The 19,809-nt window shown below is 46.3% G+C and overlaps 1 protein-coding gene across 5 annotated transcripts in view; it reads left to right on the top strand.

Moving 5' to 3' along the window:
* The first annotated feature begins 6,461 nt into the window (after nucleotides 1-6,461).
* Nucleotides 6,462-19,809, top strand: part of SLC4A7 (solute carrier family 4 member 7) — a 118,358-nt gene continuing 105,010 nt past the window's right edge. For 2 of the 5 annotated variants that reach the window (XM_007671044.3, XM_039912964.1), the window contains exon 1: nucleotides 6,463-6,606. In XM_007671044.3, coding sequence (XP_007669234.2) covers nucleotides 6,559-6,606 — 48 coding nt within the window. In that variant the 5' untranslated portion in view covers nucleotides 6,463-6,558. Of the gene's footprint in view, nucleotides 6,607-19,809 lie in introns of all 5 variants that reach the window. The other 3 variants (XM_007671043.3, XM_029070140.2, XM_039912965.1) reach the window with 2 other exon arrangements.

Genomic DNA, 19,809 nt, shown 5'->3' with positions numbered 1-19,809 from the left:
ACCTCATCTGTAAAATGGGGATTAAGACTGTGAGCCCCACGTGGGACAACCGGATTCCCCTGTGTCTACCCCAGCGCTTAGAACAGTGCTCGGCACATAGTAAGCACTTAAAAAATACCAACATTATTATTATTATTATTCTTTGCAAATTGGTAGCAACTCAGTGACACTCAGAAAATTACTTATTTAAGTACTTCTGGAAGGGAAGCAAATTAAATATAAATATATTTTTAAGACGAAGCAGAGTGGCCTAGTGGATAGAGCACAGGCCTGGGAGCCAAAAGGACTTGGGTTTTAATCCTGGATCTGCCACTTGTCTGATGTGTGACCTTGGTCAAATCACTTAACTTCACTGTGCCTCTGTTACCTCATCTGTAAAATTGGAATTAGTACTGTTGAGAACTATGTGGGACATGGCCTATGTCCAACGTGATTAGCTTGTATTTACCCCAGGGCTTAGAACAGTGCCTGGCACAGAGTAAGGGCTTAACAAATACCATTCAAAAATACAAGGGAGGAGAAAAGTCAGAAAAAAGTAGATACACCTACTTCCTTGACTACCTGTTAAGTCCTGCTTTGTACTTTTTCATACCTCCTTGCTCTCAATTTGAATTCTTTAATGCAACTCTATATGAGCCCATTAGTTTCCTTATTTTTTTCTATTCATCAGAGCTCTACCCTGCCCAAGATCACTTAAAAAAGAATTGTTCCTTTGCAAAGATAAACTACCTGTTTGTTTTTTAATTGGGTGATAGGAACAAGGAGAACATTCATCTTAGATCAGATAATGGCTAGTTCTCCCCCTACCTAAATATGGTTTTGTCATGCTTAGGTTGAAATTACAGATTTGTATCCTTTTAAACTGTATTTTTGCCGTTGACATAATATAATTTGAAAGACCATTCCAGTTAAGTAGAAACCAGGTCAAATAATTCTAGCAGCAAAGTTTACTTTTTATGCAACTATAATTCCCACAAGATGCTATATTTCAAGGAAATATTTTGTAATTTGGGGTATGGAAAAACATTAAAAATAGCTTCTAACATTCTGAAAGGGCATACACATGACCTAATCCAAAGAGCTTTCCACAGAGGCAGTACTATAATCCAGGTCCTGAGGTAGTAAGACTCTAAACCTAGATGTCTTAGTAAATTTTAAAAAAGTTTTTGGTGTTTGACTAGTGACCTTCATTCTTAGTAGATAAATCTTATGTCAAAAAGAATCTCAACCTCAAAATATGGAACAATGATGACAGTTAAAAAAAATTCTGACTGGAACTCCTTCACTGCCCCTGTGGTGAGTGACTTTCTGGGCCTCTCAGGGGAGAAAGGAGAGGGTGATGGTGGTGATGCTGACCACAGTTTGTCAATCAGTTGTACCGGCAGAGAACCTGTCTGCTCATTCTCTTTGACTGTAGTCAGTTATTCCATAGTATTTACTGAGCGCTTACTTTGTTCAGAGGACTGTACTACACATTAGAGAGAGTACAACGTAACAGTATAACAGGCACAATCCCTGCCTGTAATGAGCTTACGGTCTACTCTCCCAACTGCTTAGAATATATAGAGACAATGCTCAATCAGTACCACTGACTGAATGCTTACTATGTAAAGAATATTGTAGTAAGTGCTTGGAAGAATATAAACACAATCCCTGCCCCGAAGGAATTTACTCTCTAGCAGCAATTTTTTTCAATCAAAAAAAAGAGTGTCAGGTGAGTGGTCTTTCTGAGAGTGTCAGGGGAGAGGGCAGGGGTGACAGTGATGGCTCCTGTGGTGAGTTGAAAAAGGCTTTCTGGGGTGGGTGACCCACAGCCACTGGAGATGATTTTTAGCACGTGGCCCAGAGATACGTTAGACACATGGGGGGAGGTTAGAAAGTGCTTAACAATTACCATTAGTATCATCATCATCATCTAGATGGTAAGCTCCTTGTGGTGAAGGAATGCGTCTACCAATTGTGGAATATCGTACTTTCTCTAGTGCTTAGAACAGCGTTCGGCACACAGTTAGTGCTCAATAAAAAGCCCTGCCTGATAGGGGCTGAGAAGCACAGTCTCTCCCTGGCTGGCCTCATGTCCATAGGTTGTCAGCCCCTGGAACTACCCCAGAATACCTATTTGGGCCTTTTTCTCACATTGGTGCTAAGTTCTGGCCGTTTCCCCCTCACTTCCAGCACTGATTTAGCTCCCCCCCCCCCCACCTCCCCTTTCCCTGATAAAGATGATTGCTGCAACTAACAGAATACGGCCCCCATGCCCATCTGGCACTTTTGTTTAGAAAATCCTTGGATGTTTAAGAATTAGCTGGAATAAACCAACAGAGGAGTTGAAAAAAATGGCTTTGCAGTAAAACTGTAGATGTCCACTGTTGCTACTTTATGATGCTGGGTAAGCTTTCACCTGACTTTCACCTCAAGCTGTCAAGAAGCCAGAAGTTTTCCCTCCCCTAACTGGTTCTGGGTGCTTCTGGATGCTGTCCCATGTTGTGGCATTGCTATTGATGGAAATTTAATGTACCGAATTGCTTGCCAGGTGGCAAGTGACATTCTCACAGCTTTGGTTGTGAGTGCTTTAAAATACTGCATGCTGCTTTGCTCTTAATCTTCATTACCCATTTTTCTCCTCCACAAGTATGGAATGGGGTTTATTAAATCTCTTGGGAAGCGGTGTGGCTTAGTGGAAAGAGCAGAGCCTTGGGTTCTAACCGTAGCTCCACCACTTGCCTGTGTGATCTTGGACGTGCCACTTAAATTCTCTGGGCTTCAATTTCCTCATCTGTTTTCCCTCCCCCTTAGACTCTAGTTCCATGTGGGGCAGGGACTGTGTTCAATCTGCCCAGTTCTTAGTACAGTGTCTGATGCATAGTAAGCACTTAATAAATACAATTAGTATTATTTTGTTTGTCTAAGGGGACCCAAGGGAAGTGAGCATGGGCCTGGGAGTCAGAAGGAAGTCAGAGAGGGAATCAGAGAAGCAGTATGACTTAGGGGATAGAGCATGGACCTGGGAGTCAGAAGGTCATGGGTTCTAATTACGACATCACCACTTTGTTGTGTGGCCTTGGGCAAGTCACTTCACTTCTCTGTGCCTTAGTTACCTCATCTGCAAAATGGGGATTGAGACTGTGAGCCCCATGTGGTACAGGGACTGTATCCAACCTGATCATCTTGTATCTACCCAGATTATAGTATAGTGCCTGGCACATAGTAAGGGCTTAACAAATAGTATATATATATAAAGGGAGTAAGAATGTTTCAGTGTCAAAGAAGACTCTCTTGTTTCTTGGAGAAGCAGCTTGGCTTACTGGAAAGAGCATGGGCTTGGGAATCAGGGGTCGTGAGTTCAAATCCCTGGCTCCGCCACTTCTCTGCTGTGTGACCTTGGCAAGCAACTAAACTTCACTGTGCCTCAGTTACCCCACCTGTAAAATGGGGATTAAGACTGTGAGTCCCACATGGGATAACCTGATTACCTTACCTACCCCAGCGCTGAGAACAGTGCTCAGCACACAGTAAACACCTCACAAATATCATAATAATTATTATTACTCTTTTAGAGAGTGCACATTGCAGGGTCCTTCCCCTCACGGGTCACCTCTCTGTGGCTCACTTCCCCCCAGCAGACGAACCCCCAGGTCGAAAAAACAAGTTAGACTCTTCGCTGTCAGTTACACATTCCCTTCCCACCCCCTCCTCTAGATTGCGAGCCAGTTGTTGGGTGGAGATTATCTCTATTTGTTCCCGAAATGTACTTTCCAAGAGCTTAGTACAGTGCTCTGCAGCACTTGTATACACAATAATAATGGCATTTGTTTGTATTTGTTAAACGCTCTCTATGTGCCAAGTACTGTTCTCAGTGCTGGGGTAGTCCCTACTGAGAGCTCACCTCCTCCAAGAGGCCTTCCCAGACTGAGCTTCCCCTTTTCCCTCTGCTCCCTCTCTATCTCCCTTTCACCTCCTCTCAGCTAAGCCCCCTTTCCTCCATTTCCCTCTGCTCCTCCCCATCTCCCTTCCCCTCCCCTCAGCACTGTGTTCATCTGCTCATTTGTATATATTTTTATTACCCTATTTATTTTGTTAATGAGGTGTACATCCCCTTGATTCTATTTATTGTGATTAGGTTGTCTTGTTTTTGTCCATCTGTCTCACCCAGTTAGACTGTAAGCCCGTCAATGGGCAGGGATTGTCTCTATCTGTTGCCAAATTGTACATTCCAAGCACTTAGTACAGTCCTCTGCACATAGTAAGCGCTCAATAAATACTATTGAATGAATGAATGAATGAATGAATACAAGGGAATCAGGTTGTCCCACGTGAGGCTCACAGTCTTCATCCCCATTTTACAGATGAGGGAACTGAGGCAAAGAAAAGTTAAGTGACTTACCCAAGGTCACACAGCTGACAAGTGGCCCATGTCCTACCACTCTCCTGGCATGCCCTCCCTCCTCACCTCAGCCCAACTAACTCTCTTCCCCTCTTCAAAGTCCTACTGAGAGCTCACCTCCTCCAGGAGGCCTTCCCAGACTGAGCCCCCCTTTCCCTCTGCTCTTCCCCCTTCCCCTCCCCTCAGCACTGTGCTCGTTTGTATATATTATTTATTACTTTATTTATTTTGTTAATGAGGTGTAGATCTCCATGAATCTATTTATCTTGATGACACCTACGCCAGACTACTTGTTTTGTTTTGTTCTGTTTTGTTTTTCTGTCTGTTTCCCCGGTTTTGACCGTGAGCCCGTTATTGGGCAGCGATGGTCTCTATCTGTTGCCCAATGGTACAGTCCAAACGCTTAGTCCAGTGCTCTGCACATAGTAAGCGCTCAATAAATACGATTGAATGAATGAATGGCAGAGATGGGATTCGAACTCACGACCTCTGACTCCCAAGCCCGTGCTCTTGCCACCAGGCCACACTGCTTACATATTTATTATTCTCTTTATTTTATTTTATTCTCTATCTGTGGCTGCCTTGTAGTTTCCAAGCGCTTAGCGGAGTGCTCTGCACACAATCAGTGCTCAACAATAATAATGTTGGTATTTGTTAAGTGCTTACTATGTGCAGAGCACTGTTCTACGCGCTGGGGGAGATACAGGGTAATCAGGTTATCCCACGTGAGGCTCACAGTTAATCCCCATTTTACAGAGGAGATAACTGAGGCCCAGAGAAGTGAAGTGACTTGCCCACAGTCACACAGCTACCAAGGGGCAGAGCTGGGATTCGAACCCATGACCTCTGACTCCCAAGCCCGGGCTCTTTCCAGGGAGCCGCGCTGCTTCTCAATAAATACGTCTGAATGAATGAATGGAGTGAAACCCGATTGCCTGAATGAATGAATGAAGTGAAACCCGATTGCCAGATCAATGAATGAATGAATGGAGTGAAACCGTTTGCCCGAATGAATGAATGGAGTGAAACCGATTGCCTGAATGAATAAATGAATGAATGAATGGAGTGAAACCCGTTTGCCTGAATGAATGAATGAATGGAGTGACACTGATTGCCTGATGAATGGATGAAGTGAAACCCGATTGCCAGATCAATGAATGAATGAATGGAGTGAAACCGATTACTTGAATGAATGAATGAAGTGAAACCGATTGCCAGATCAATGAATGAATGAATGGAGTGAAACCGATTGCCTGAATGAATGAATGAATGGAGTGAAACCCGATTGCCTGAATGAATGAATGAAGTGAAACCCGATTGCCAGATCAATGATTGAATGAACAGAGTGAAACCCGATTGCCTGAATGAATGAATGGAGTGAAACCGATTGCCAGATGAATGAATGAATGATTGACTGGGGTGAAACCCCGATTGCCTGAATGAATGAATGGAGTGAAACCGATTGCCAGATGAATGAATGAATGATTGACTGGGGTGAAACCCCGATTGCCTGAATGAATGAATGGAGTGAAACCCGATTGCCTGAATGAATGAATGGATGGAGTGAAACCGATTGCCAGATGAATGAATGAATGAACGGAGTGCAACCCGATTGCCTGAATGAATGCAAGGGAAGGGCGGGGACCCCAAGCGAGTTCTCCTCGGCGATTGGCCGGAAGAGATGTCGATCGAGGCGGCCCGTCCAATGGGCTGCCGCGCCGGGAAGCCGGACCCCGGGGGGGGCGTGGCTTTCGCGGAGGGGCGTGGCCCGAGGGGGCGGGCCGGCTCCGGGGGCGTCCAATGGGAGAGCGGAAGGGGCGGGGGGCGTGGCGCGGCCGGGGGGAGCGACCAATGGGAGAGCTGGAGGCGGGGTGGGCGGGGCCTCGGCTGGGGAGGGGAGCGTCGGGCGGGGCCGCCTCCGCACACGTTATACGGACGGAGCGGGCGGCGGCTCCTCCCCCTCCCCCGTTTCTGCACGTTCTGCGCAGGGCCCGACCCCCCTCCCTCCCTCCCTCCCTCCCTCTCTCCCTCTCTCCCTCTCTCTTTCCTCCTCCTTCCCTCCCTCCCTCCGTCCCTCCGGAGAAGGCGGACAGCGACCGGTCCCGCGCCCTGGCCTCGTCCCGCACCGGGCCGCTCCCCGCACGGAGGCGGGCGCACGTTCTGGCGGCGGGGCCATGGAGGCGGAGCGGGCTGGGGAGCAGATGCGCCCGCTGCTCACCCGGGTAAGGAGCCCCGGACGCCGGGCCGGGCGGGAAGGGGACAAAGGCGGCGGGGACCGGCCGGGGACCCAGGGGCCGCTCCCCACCTCCTCTCCTCCTCCTCCTCGCCGCTTCTTTGTCCCCGCGGGGGGCGGATCCCGCATCCCCCGACCGCGCATTCATTCGTTCAGCTCCTTCGATCGTATCGATTGAGCGCTGACTCTGTGCAGAGCGCCGGACTGAGCGCTTGGAATGGACCATTCAGGAGTATTTAGTGAGCGCTGACTATGGGCAGAGCGCTGGACTGAGCGCTTGGAATAAACAATTCAGTAGTATTGAGCGCTGACTATGTGCGGAGCACTGGACTGAGCGCTTGGAATGGACAATTCGGGAGTATTTAGTGAGCGCTATGCGCACAGTACTGGACTAAGCGGTTGGAATGGACAGTTCAATAGGATTGAGCGCTTACTCTGTGCAGAGCGCTGGACTGAGAGCTTGGAATGGACAATTCAATAGGATTGAGCGCTTACTATGTGCAGAGCGCTGGACTAAGCGCTTCGAATGGACAATTCAATAGTATTTAGTGAGCGCTGACCATGTGCAGAGCAGTGGACTGAGCGCTTGGAATGGACAATTCAGGAGTATTTATTGAACGCTTACTATGTGCAGAGCGCTGGACTAAGCGCTTCGAATGGACAATTCAGGAGTATTTAGTGAGCGCTGACCATGTGCAGAGCAGTGGACTGAGCGCTTGGAATGGACAATTCAGGAGTATTTATTGAACGCTTACTATGTGCAGAGCGCTGGACTAAGCGCTTCGAATGGACAATTCAGGAGTATTTAGTGAGCACTGACTATGTGCAGAGCACTGGACTAAGCGCTTGGAATGGACAATTCAGGAGTATTTAGCGAGCGCTATGTGCAGAGCACTGGACTAAGCGCTTGGAATAGACAATTCAATAGTATTGAGCGCTGACTATGTGCAGAGCACTAAGACTAAGCGGTTGGAATGGACAATTCAGTAGTATTGAGCGCTTACTATGTGCAGAGCACTGGACTAAGCGCTTGGAATAGACATTTCAATAGTATTGAGCACTGACTATGTGCAGAGCACTGGACTAAGCTCTTGGAATGGACAGTTCAGGAGTATTGAGCTCTGTGTGCAGAGCACTGGACTAAACGCTTGGAATGCACAATTCAATAGTATTTATTGAACGCTGACTCTGTGCAGAGCACTGGACTGAGCGCTTGGAAGGGACACTTCGGCAGCAGATAGAGACAGCCGGTCCCCATCCCCGACCCGGAACCCCCTTCTCATTCATTCAGTCGTACTTATTGAGCGCTGACTATGTGCAGAGCACTGCACATTCATTCATTCATTCGGTCGTATTTAGTGAGCGCCGACTATGTGCAGAGCACTGGACTAGGCGCTTGGAATGGACAATTCGATAGTATTTAGTGAGCGCTATGTGCAGAGCACTGGACTAAGCGCTTGGAATGGACAATTGGGCAACAGAGAGAGACCCCATCCCTGCCCAGTGACGGGCTCGCAGTCTAATGGGGGGAGACAGACGGACAAAAAGAAGACAACATAATCATGATAAGTAGAATCAAGGGGATGGACACCTCATTAAGCAAAAGAAATAGGGTAATAAAAATATATATACAAATGAGCACAGGGCTGAGGGAAAGGGGGCTTAGCTGAGGAGAGGTGAAGGGGAAGCAGAGGGCAAAGGGGAAGGTCAGTGTGGGAAGGCCGCCTGGAGGAGGTGAGCTCTCAGTAGGGCTTTGAAGAGGGGAAGAGAGTGAGTTTGGCGGAGGTGAGGAGGCAGGGCATGCCAGAACAGCGGTAGTTCTCCTCCCCCTCCTCTCCTTTCCCTCCGTCTGTCCCTTCCCCGCCCAGCGCTCCCGGGGGCCCGAGCTGGCCGGCCTGCAGCGCACCCTCTGCGCAACGCTGCGGCCGGACCCGGCTGCCTCTAACCAGAGACAGAGAAAGAGAGAGAAAGAAAGAAAAAAAAATGAGACATAGAAAGAGAGTCCGCGTGTAGCCCTTTTTCCCCGCGTCGATCCCTCCCGGCTGCTCCCATCCCTGATTCGCTTTGTTCGGGGGATTCCTCCTCCTCCTCCTCCTCCTCCTCCTCCTCCTTCTTCTCCTTTTCCTCTTCCTCCTCCACTGGTCCTGCCAGTGCCGGGCCGAGCCCCCTCCTCCTCGCCTCCCTTCCTTTCTCCCTCCCCGGCCCCGCGCAGGGAGCTCCATCCAAGCCTCCTTTCGGGGTGACCGTATGTCTGTCTGGGTCTCTCCCTCGGGTCTGTCTCTGGGTCTTTCTGTGTCTGTCTCTGTGTCTGTCTCTCTGAGTCTGTATGTCTCTCTGTGTCTGTCTCTGTCTCTGTGTCTCTGTGTTTCTTTGGGGCTGTCTGTCTCTCTGTGTCTGTCTGGGTCTCTGTCTCTGTGTCTGTATCTGTCTGTCTCTGTCTCTCTGGGTCTGTCTGGGTCTGTCTCTGTGTCTGTCTCTCTGGATCTGTCTCTCTCTCTGGGTCTGTTTGGGTCCCTGTCTCTGTGTCTGTCTGTCTCTGTCTCTCTGGATCTGTCTGTCTCTGGGTCTGTCTGTCTCTCTGCCTGGAGAGGCCGCCTTGTGTGGTCATGCAAAACACTTCCTGCTCTGACAGAGAGAACACATGCGGCTCCGTAAACCGTGACTCTCTCTTTCCATCCTCGTCTATGACTCAAAATTCATGTTTTGTTTTTTACTCAAGATGGGAGGATTCCCTTCAATTTCCTTCTCTGAGGAGTTGCCCTAAAACAGCACGAGGGAGAGATTATGGGGGAGCGGTGCTATTCCCTTACACAGCTACTAACAAAGCCAATGGTGGAGTGACTATGAGAGAATCCACTTGGGTGCTCAGGACTGGGGCAGATTGCAAGGTGATCAAATGCGGCCCCGGCTCTGTTGGACTTTCATTCTAAAGAGGGAGAGCACTTTCCACACATTGGTCCTTGAAATGCCTCCTCTTTGTATTCTTAGAGCGATAATGTTTTTCAGTATTCACCATTTGTATATGCTTTTCTTAAACTGCCTTTGAGGTGGTTTGGGAGAGGGAGAACTGTCACATTTGATTTGTTGGGTCAGCATCACTTAGTGATAGACAGAAATGGGAATGGAATGCAGAGCTCTGTCTTAGTTTATGTATTTACTTATCTTGTGACCTTTAAAGAAGTCTGTGTTTGATTTAGTTCTGATGTTAAACATTTAAACAGTTAGCATTTAATGTTAACTGATGTTCACGTTTAACATTTAATTTCCGAAAAGCTTTGCGACCTAGTGGGTCCAAAGGAGAATACCAATAATGAAAAGTCACATTTTCTAGAAAAGGCAGGCAAATGACAGTTCATCTAGGGAAGGGTTGGTGTTTTGGGATTAAAGAACTCCAGCAATGGAACAACAGAAACTATGACTTCCCCTGTAGCCTAATCCTGGGTTCATCACTCTGACCATTAAAAAGTTCTTCCTTACAGCTATCAAGATTTCTCCTTTTAACTTGTCTCATTTCCTCTTGATTGGTTATCTGTGGAAATGAAACAACTGGTCGGTATCAGAGGACACCTACTCCAAGGGAGCAAAAAGAGCAATGACCTTCATGGGCTTTGCCCCACAGATGTTTTTGGCAGGATGGGCTGTTGCTGCTGCTGATCCTAGTGGTATTTAAGTGCTTACTATGTGCCAAGCACTGTTCTAAGTATCTATTTTCTAGATACAAAATAATCAGGTCAGATACAGTCCCTGCCCCACATGGAGCTAGCTCACTGTTGAAGGGGGAGGGAGAACAGATATTGAATACCAATATTACAGATTAGGAAACTGAGGCCCATAGAAGTTAGGTGACTTGCCCACAGTAACACGGCAGGCCGGTGGTAGAGCCAGGATTAGAACCTAGGACCCCTGACTCCCAGGTCCATGCTCTTTCCACTAAGCTAGTCACCTTGCTAGCTGTAGCCAGCCTGCCCCGCCTCCCTCCTCTCTAAGTGCCAGCCCCGTGTCTTGTCATCTTTTTTCAGGATATGGTTTTTGGAACTGCCTGCCCAGTCTCCAGAACTTGAGCTGTGGTGATTCCAGCTCATCTGGCTTGCGGCTGGGAGCTTTGAATCTGGGTCAGAGTCGGGAGTGGCCTATGATTGGGATCCGCAGCCTGGTCTGGATGAACCAAGGTGGTGTTGGTAACCACGGTGGCTCTGGAGGGTTAAGTGTAGCAACACATCAGGGAGGATAAATTGAGTACCTCATATGTAAAGAGCACTATATTGGGCATCAGAGAGAGTTACAGTAGTGCCTGGCACATAGTAAGTGCTTAACAAATGCCATTCTTATTATTCTTACAATGGAAGGGGCCCTCTTTCCATCCTCTCCTTTTCTCTTTTCCGTTACACCTCTTTCCCTTTCTTCCTCTTCATTCGTTTCCTTCTGTAAGCCCTCCTATAAGACTGTAAGTGCCTTGTGAGCGGGTAACATGTCTGTCAATTCTGCCGTACGCTCCCAAGCACTCAGTACAGTGCTTTGTTCAGAGTGATTCCTTCACCACCTTCTCTTCCTCTAAGCTCCCTAGTGCCCTGTCCTGTAAATGCCCCGCTTCTTTAATATTCTACCCTCAGCCCATGTGCTCAAAATGAGAAGTTGGCACCCCAATCAGCCTCCCTTTCCCCATAAAAATCCTTCATATTCTCAATTACAGGTGTGAACTCCCTGAGAGTGATAACTCCCTGAGAGTGATAAGCATCATCCTCCCTGTGGGCTCATCTTTGCTCATCTCAAACCTTAGAGAGACCTGAGAGTGTAAGGGAGCCTGAAAAGAATGACTTTCCCACTTATTGTCTCCTTGAAGATTGCCTGCCACTCCTAAACATAATCTTCTTTGTCCCTTACAAAAGCCCACCCCCATACTCCGAATGAAAAGTTGGCACCTCTGTTTGAAGGCAGTTGTCACTTCTTCTCCCTAACAAAGTGACTCGTTTCTTCACTTATTCCTTAGAATTTATTTTCTGCCCCCTTTATCCTTTTTTTTTGTCTTGACTATCTCCAGCTTCTGTACATATTTCTAAAATGAGTGAGTGAAAGTTGAGTAACCTCAAAGCAGTGTGGCTCAGTGGAAAGAGCATGGGCTTTGGAGTCAGGGCTCATGAGTTCGAATCCCAGCTCTGCCACTTGTCGGCTGTGTGACTGTGGGCAAGTCACTTAACTTCTCTGTGCCTCAGTTCCCTCATCTGTAAAATGGGGATTAAGACTGTGAGCCCCACGTGGGACAACCTGATTCCCCTATGTCTACCCCAGCGCTTAGAACAGTGCCTGGCACATAGTAAGTGCTTAACAAATACCGACATTATTATTATAAGTGTCTTGAGGATCATGGGTAGATGGTCCCTGATATTAGACCTTTATATGACCCTCACCTATTGATATATCCAGATACTGCTGATTTGTAAAAAAAAAAAAAAAAAAAAGTACTAAATTATTGATGGATGTTTAGCTTCTGGTCAACTGTGACCTCCAGATCTTTCTCATCTGTACTTTTGCTTAGCGTCTCCTTCCCCATCCTGTACTTGTAATGCTTCCTTTCTGTCAATCAGTCAATTGTATTTGAGCGCTTACCGTGTGCAGAGTGCTGTACTCAGCTTTTGGGAGACTACAGTATAGCAGATGATCCCTGCCCATTACGAGCTCACAGTTTATCCCTACGTCTGCCATGCACTTACCCCTAATGGGTTTTGTTCTGTTTTGGGGACCATCTTTCTGATTGCTACAAATCACTTTTGAAATGTATTTGTTTTTCAAGAGTTAAACATCTCTACTTTCAACTCTCATCCTCCACATGAAACAAAAACTTCTCACTCTAGGCTTCAAGGCTCTCCATCACCTTGACCCCTCCTACCTCTCCTCCCTTCTCTCTTTCTCCTGCCCACCCCATAGGCTCCACTCCTCTGCCGCCCACCTCCTCACCGCCCCGCGTTCTCGCCTATCCCGCCATCGACGCCTGGCCCATGTCCTCCCGCGGTCCTGGCATGCCCTCCCTCCTCACCGTCCCCCGTTCTCGCCTATCCCGCCATCGACGCCTGGCCCATGTCCTCCTGCGGTCCTGGCATGCCCTCCCTCCTCACCTCTGCCAAACTCACTCTCTTCCCCTCTTCAAAGCCCTACTGAGAGCTCACCTCCTCCAAGAGGCCTTCCCAGACTGAGCTTCCCCTTTTCCCTCTGCTCCCTCTCTGCCCCCCTTCACCTCCCCTCAGCTAAGCCCTCTTTCCCCCCCTTTCCCTCTCCTCCTCCCCCTCTCCCTTCCCCTTCCCTCAGCATGTGCTCATCTGCTCATTTGTATATATTTTTATTACCCTATTTATTTTGTTAATGAGATGTATAGCCCCTTGATTCTATTTATTGCTACTGTTTTTTGTCTGTCTCCCTCGATTAGACTGTAAGCCCGTCCATGGGCACGGATTGTCTCTATCTGTTGCCGAAATGTACACTCCAAGCACTTAGTACAGTGCTCTGCACATAGTAAGTGCTCAATAAATACTATTGAATGAACTGTGTGTTGGATGAACAAGTTCCTGATACCTTTATTTAGGACATCAGTCAAGATACTGAAAAGAACCTGTCTCCGAAATGATCCTTTATTTTCTCAGTTTCCTCTTCAAATGCCTATCCTTGACTTTTTCAGTGACTGTTTTATTAGATTCAGACTCAAAGAGTCCAGGCTCTCAAAATTACACTTGCCTCTTCAAAATATGAGCTAGGCAACTAGAATGGACATTCTGGCCCTGCTATTGATCGGACACATTGCCCTTTCAAGGCAACATAATGAGACTTGAGAATTGCTTCTGACTGTTCTATTTTCATTACGCTATTTGCAGTATGTGGATGACATCCTTAAAGGACCAGTTTAAATGAGTGGAAATTAATATTTATGAAATATTTGGTGGTTCTTTGGAACCAATCAATAATATTGAGTGCCTATTGAGGGTTAAACACTACTAAGCTCTTGGGAGAATACAAAGAGAAAAGCCCTGTGGCCTAGCGGAAATAGCACAGGCCTGAGAGTCAGAGGACTTGGGTTGTAATTCCGGCTCTGCCGATATGTTGCTGCGTGAGAAGCCTTCTTGGAGGAAGTGGGATCTTAAGAGGGCTTGGAAGATGTAGAGGGGCATTCCAACTGGGAGATCAGCATGAGGCCGGGATCAGTACTGTACTCATTTTTTTTTTTTCAAGTATTTTTGACTTGTTAAAACGATCTCTTTTGTGAACAAAAAGATATGCGTATAGTGGGACAGAAGTCATTTTGTCATAGTTATATAACAATCTGATGTTTCACTGACTTGTAAATATATCTTTCCATTAAATGAGGCTGGGGTTGCCTGACCTCAGTATTGGGAGTATAGGTCACAGAGCTCTGAGAGCACAAGTGGTGTAGAAGGGAGAGCAAATAGGGGAAATGAAGGCTCAGTCAGAGTATTTCAGGGGTGGGTCACTGCACATTTATGCTCCAGGTTGTTACTTTAAGCTGACCACACACACACGTTTTTATGGGGAAGCGGTGGCTCAGGCCAGAGTGGCCACTGCTTAAAATAGAACGGCTGCTCTGACCCCTCCCGGGAATTGGAAGAGAGAACTCCTGAAAGATGAATGTTAGCAACATCCACACCCCAATAATTTGTTCTTTTTGTATTTATACTCTATTGTCAGGGCTGCCATTTAAACAAAAAATCACTTTCAGAAATTCAGAAAGATTTCTGTAGCCACCAATGTGCTGATATGAGTGGAGGCTAGAACCTCCATGAGCTTGGGTCGTCTTATGGACCTGTTGAGAAAAATGCCTGATTGGATCCAGGCTGGGCTTGGATCAGTGCAGGAGGATTTGCTTCATGCCTCAATCTTCCTCCCTCCTCTTCTCTTCCTCCCCCTTTTCCGGATTTGGGGCTACCATGGCCTAACATCTCTGGCCCTGCTGAATCATCACATGCCTGTGGTGCATTTTTATCTATGTCTATTGTGCTCTCCTAAGCTCTTAGTACAGTGCTCTGCATACAGTAAGTGCTCCATAATTACACTGGGTGGGTCGATTGATCACATTTGTTGTTTTCGTCTCTGAGGGAGTAAAAGTCCCAGCAGTTACCTTGACAAGCATCCACAAACCCACGGTGTCCATGTGGCCGTACTCCGTATCTTCCCTTGGATTTGAGGTTGCCCCCCTCCCCCCTCCCCCACACTTAGGGTCGGACTGGGGTTTGGCTGGACAAGAGGTTTTCTGTCCATACAGGGTTCTTGCAGAAGTGGAGGTGGAAGTGAAGGCTGTTTGGATTTGTCCAGTTCCATAGTTATTTGGATGTATTTTACACTGATGGTAAGATGTCCAATTATTCATGGGATTTGAAAAATTTCATAAATTAATAAGGGAATCTAAATATCTTCAGAATAGGGAAGCAGCATAGCGTAGTGGATAGAGCACAGGCCTGGGAGTCAGAAGGTCATGGGATTTAATTCCCGCTCTGTCACTTGTCTGCTCTGTGACCTTGGGCAAGTCATTTTACTTCTGTGTTCCTTAGTTACCTCATCTGTAAAATGGGGATTGAGACTGTGAGCTCCACGTGGGACAGGGACTGTGTCCAACCCGATTTGCCCATATCTACTCCAGCGCTTAGTACAGTGCCTGGTACATAGTAAGTGCTTAAAAATATCATTATTATTATTATTATAAATCTATGAAAACTGCAGCATCATCATATTATTAAATTGGTAGCCAAGGGACTTGGAGTTGGGAGAAGGAAAGAGTATTTTAGTCTTCCCCTTTCTTCATGGTAGTTGACAGTGGTTCAGTTGCTGTTGTCCACTTTCTGTCAAGAGATGTGTTTAGCAGCATTAGGGACAGTCAGAGAGAACAGCCCAGAATCCGTGAAGCTTCAACTAGCCTCATCACTAGGATGGAAGACCAACAGTTTAGCCAATGCAGTTTAGGGAACCTGTTTTGAAAGTTGGGACTTCCTACATTTCCTTCAATGACTGTGGTACCTTAGGGTGTGGGTAGAACAAGGTCTCCCTTGGAAATACCCAGACTTCCTTGTACATGAAATCGCACATGGACATACTCCATTTTTCTGGATTTCAGGATCCAGGAACGCTCACTGGATTTGACCTTTCTCTCCTATTTGTCCATTTCCCCTTCTCCCCCACTGTTTCTCCCATTTTTTCCTCTGACCCTGTGCTTGGTGAGATTCAGAAATCTGAATCAAGACCCACTGACAAGTTGTATTGTTCTTACCTATTATTATAGCTTTGATACCAGAGAAGCATAACCAGAAGAGTTAATGGTTTCTGGACTCAAAATTAAAGAGCTGATATTGTTTTGGCTGAAGGTAATTTGGTATTTGGTGTTTATTCTAGAGTACATTGGTGTAGGCAAGCCTTGACTTGGCTTTTATGGTTCAAAAGGATTTTCACATTTCCTCCAAGAAGTATCTTTCTTGGAGGTTACTGAATTATAAAATCCTGTAACCCTTCTTTGGGTCATATTTTGAATTTCAATAAATAAAATATGAAGATTGGTCTTCTTGAAACTTTGTTCTCACTGAGGCTTGCTTGCTATCCTCGATGGGAGACCCTTTTATCATCATCATCATCAACTTTATTTTGAGCGTAGGGAAGATTCAGAGAGAGGTGGGGAAGTTTAGCACAGTGGTTTCAGGTGGCGTCACTAGGTAGTATCCAAGGCCGTTCCAAAGGCCATTTGAGGGCAGTTGTCCCAATTCCCACTGTAGGGGCCTGCTCAGAGTGGCAGAGCATGTTTCAGAAGTCTTTCTGAAACACCGAAGGGGAGAAAGAAAACAATTGACCCTATTTTTTTTCCCCTAGTAAATGTGAAAAGGTTAAGTCATCTTAACAGGGCAGCTGTACTGACTAGCTCATTGTAGACAAAGAACGTGTCTACTGACTCTGTAATAATCAATCAGTGGCAGGGAATGTCTGTTATACTGTTATATTGTACTCAAGCTAAGTAAGGTGCTCTGCACATAGTAAGCACCCAATAAATACCATTAATGATTCCTTACCAAGAATCTTATGTGGACTTGTTTCATTTTGGCTGTATATCAGTCATCTGGGAGTTGGAGTCATAGGAATTTGGAGTCATAGGAATTTGTTATAGGGGGGATGTCTTCCTTTCTCTTTTGACTAAAGGAATCTATTGTTCAGGGTTTTTCCTACGACATGCTTGTGTGTTAGGTTAGATTTTTCTTGAGGAAGAGACAGCTTTATTTGAACGATCAAAAACCATATGAAGAAATATGAGCTCTGAACTCGAGTCTTAAAACATTCTTTTCCCACATAAATCCATAGAAATTGAAAGAAAAAGGTTGTATATCTACTTTTCTTTTCTCTCTCACTCATGTCATTTGATCTGTATCTGCCCTAACTCATGTTTTCATCATGGCTTTTTGGTTAGATTTAGGGAGTGTTGGTCTGACATCACCAGCCTGAACGGATGAGAGCACAGTGGTGTTAGAAGTGGCTTCCACGCATATGGGTGTGTCTGAGCATGGTGTTGAAGTGGTTAAAGACTTTAGTGAGAACAAGCTTTCTTTAACTCGGAGATTTGCAAGAATGCACCCCCTTCATTATAGGGGAATAGGGGAACTGGGTATCCTCTTGAGTTCAACATCCTGTCAAAGGCCACTATTTCCTTGAAAACTGGCCTTCATGCTCTCTGGAGAGCAATTATTTTGTGGAAGAAGGTAATCTAAAAATCAGAGGTTAATCCCCTTCTAGCAGCATTCGTAACTCGGGATAGAATTTGCAGGCTAGGCAGATGTTAGGTGTTTGGTGGTTCCAGGAAATCCAATATTTTATGGCCCCCCAGACTTAAAGAAGAGCTATTTGCCACTGTGGTAGTTTTCCTTCTTTAAATTCCTGTATCCCCGGCCTGAAGCCAGGAAGCTTTGGACCCAGATGCCCTGCAGTGCAACGAGAGGTGCATCAGCTGTGCATGTACTAGAGGTGGCATGTTTCCCAAATGACACTAGTCTTCTTGATGGGATTTATTAGAAAACAGGATTCCAAAAATAATTTACTGTGCCTTTGTGCCGCCTCCTCCCACTTCCACGTTCTCCATGGTCTTCACAATTACAATGTTGCAGTTTTCCAGGCAATACTGAATACTGGAGCTCCTGCTGGTTATCAAATTGGGTGTAGTCAATCACCAAATGGACTACAATCTCCCCCTTCCCAAGAACCATTCAGTCAGGGAGAGAGCAAGGGATATTTCTCTAAAGTGGCTTTGATAGAGGTTCCCCGATGGGCTCCCTTCTATCCCCAGATCTGAATCTTCTGCTGTCCTCTGCCTGCAGGTCACAGCTCATTCAAATTGGTGGCCTCAACTGACACATCTCACCATCCCTAAAACCACCTCTGTTGCCTTGGTATCACTAACTTTCTAGAACATGATTTTTAATGCTCTGGGCCAGAGTGATCTGTAATGGAGAATTTTGGGCCCCTTTCTTTCATTAGCTCTGCAGTGGGATTTGGCAACAGCTGTTACCAAGTTTTTGTGGCCATGGTGGAGTTTCTGAAATAGTAACAGAACCATGAATCCAGCTGCAAGGCCACCATTTGGGTCTGGTGGGGAGGCTTTACCTGGCTCTTCCCTTGCTGATCAGCTGCTTGTGGTGAAAAGCTAGGTAGAATTCTAAAAAAGAAAATACTAGAGCATGATGGAGAGTGGTGGTGGGGGGCGGGACGGGGGACACATCAGATTTGGGATGTGGGAGTGGAGCAAGATAAATGCTGAAAGTGGGAGTGAGGGGAGATAATTGATTTACCGTCGGGGTAAGGTTTATGCATGCTAATGAAAATCTGCAAATAATGCAGGATATATCCCTGCATGGATTGTGGGGTGGCCATAGCCTGAGAGGTACTCTAGTATTGGGACTCTTCAGACCAAGGAGTGGAGGTCATACTTGGCTGCTCTAGCTCCAGTTGACTTACTGTGCCCTGATCACACCTATCTCACTGCCCACCCCTTTCCCTGGTCTTCCCTCTAGCCTAGGACTCCTTCCTCCTCCGTGTACTCCACACCACTACTCTCCCCACTTTCAAAACCTTATTAAGGCCACATCTCCTCCAGGAGGCCTTCCCCAATTAAGCCCTTGTTCTCCTGGCTCCTTCTCCCTTCTGTGTCTATGCACCTGTGTCTGTGACCTTTGGGCATGGGATATTTGCCACACCCTCAACCCATAGCACTTATGTACCCATCTGTAAACTTTGTAGTGTAAATTATTTATATTGATAGCTGTTCTCCCCACCAGACTGTGAATTTGTTGTGGACAGGGAATGCGTCTACCAACCCTGTACTCTCCAAAGCGCTTAGTACAGTGCTCGGCCCACTGTAAGCTCTTAATAAATGCCATTATTGATGATGATGAAAGCTGAAAGGGGCCTTGATTGAAGACAAAATAAGGAAGGGCGTACAAAGTATGAGCGTGGAGTTGTTCTTCATTTAATCCCACTAAGCAGGATGAAATTGGAAGATGATTGGTTGAAAAAAAATATTTTTTCATTCACTGAGTGGTAAACATATAGGATTCATGTCCACGTGAATCATGCATAGGCCGAAAATATCAGGTTTAACAAGGGTTTGGGCAAGATAATGGAACATCCAAAATGAATGATTAGAAGCAAAGTTTATGTGGATGTAGAGGACAAATTAGTGATGTTAAAGAATACATTGTTGAGGTACCAATAACTACTCTAATGTTTAAGGAAGTTAACCATCACACAATTCCTCCAATCATCCTGGTGTCGTCCAAGACACAATGTTTTTTATTTTTCTTATAAATATCACAGATAAATTCTATTGCATTTGAAGGATCACTGACCAGATTGGAAGAATATAAGCCTTGTGGGAGAAGGCTGAAAGGCCGGGATCATTTTTCTACAAAAATGTTCAGTCCATGTTTCCCCACCCCTCAAGAACCTCCAGTGGTTACCCATCAACCTTTGCATCAAACAGAAAGTCCTTACCATTGGCTTTAAAAGCACTCTGTCACTCTGCCCCCTCCTTCTTACCTCGCTGCTGTATTACAACCCAGACCACACACTTTGCTCCTCTAGTGCCACCTACTCACTGAACCTCAATCTCGTCTATCTTGCCATCAACCTCTCGCCCACATCCTGCCTCTGGCTTGAAACGCCCTCCCTC

The sequence above is a fragment of the Ornithorhynchus anatinus genome, chromosome 8, assembly GCF_004115215.2.
Source record: "Ornithorhynchus anatinus isolate Pmale09 chromosome 8, mOrnAna1.pri.v4, whole genome shotgun sequence".
Lineage (NCBI taxonomy): Eukaryota > Metazoa > Chordata > Mammalia > Monotremata > Ornithorhynchidae > Ornithorhynchus > Ornithorhynchus anatinus.
Note: the sequence above shows the minus strand (reverse complement) of the source record. Positions and strands in the feature narration are given on the sequence as shown.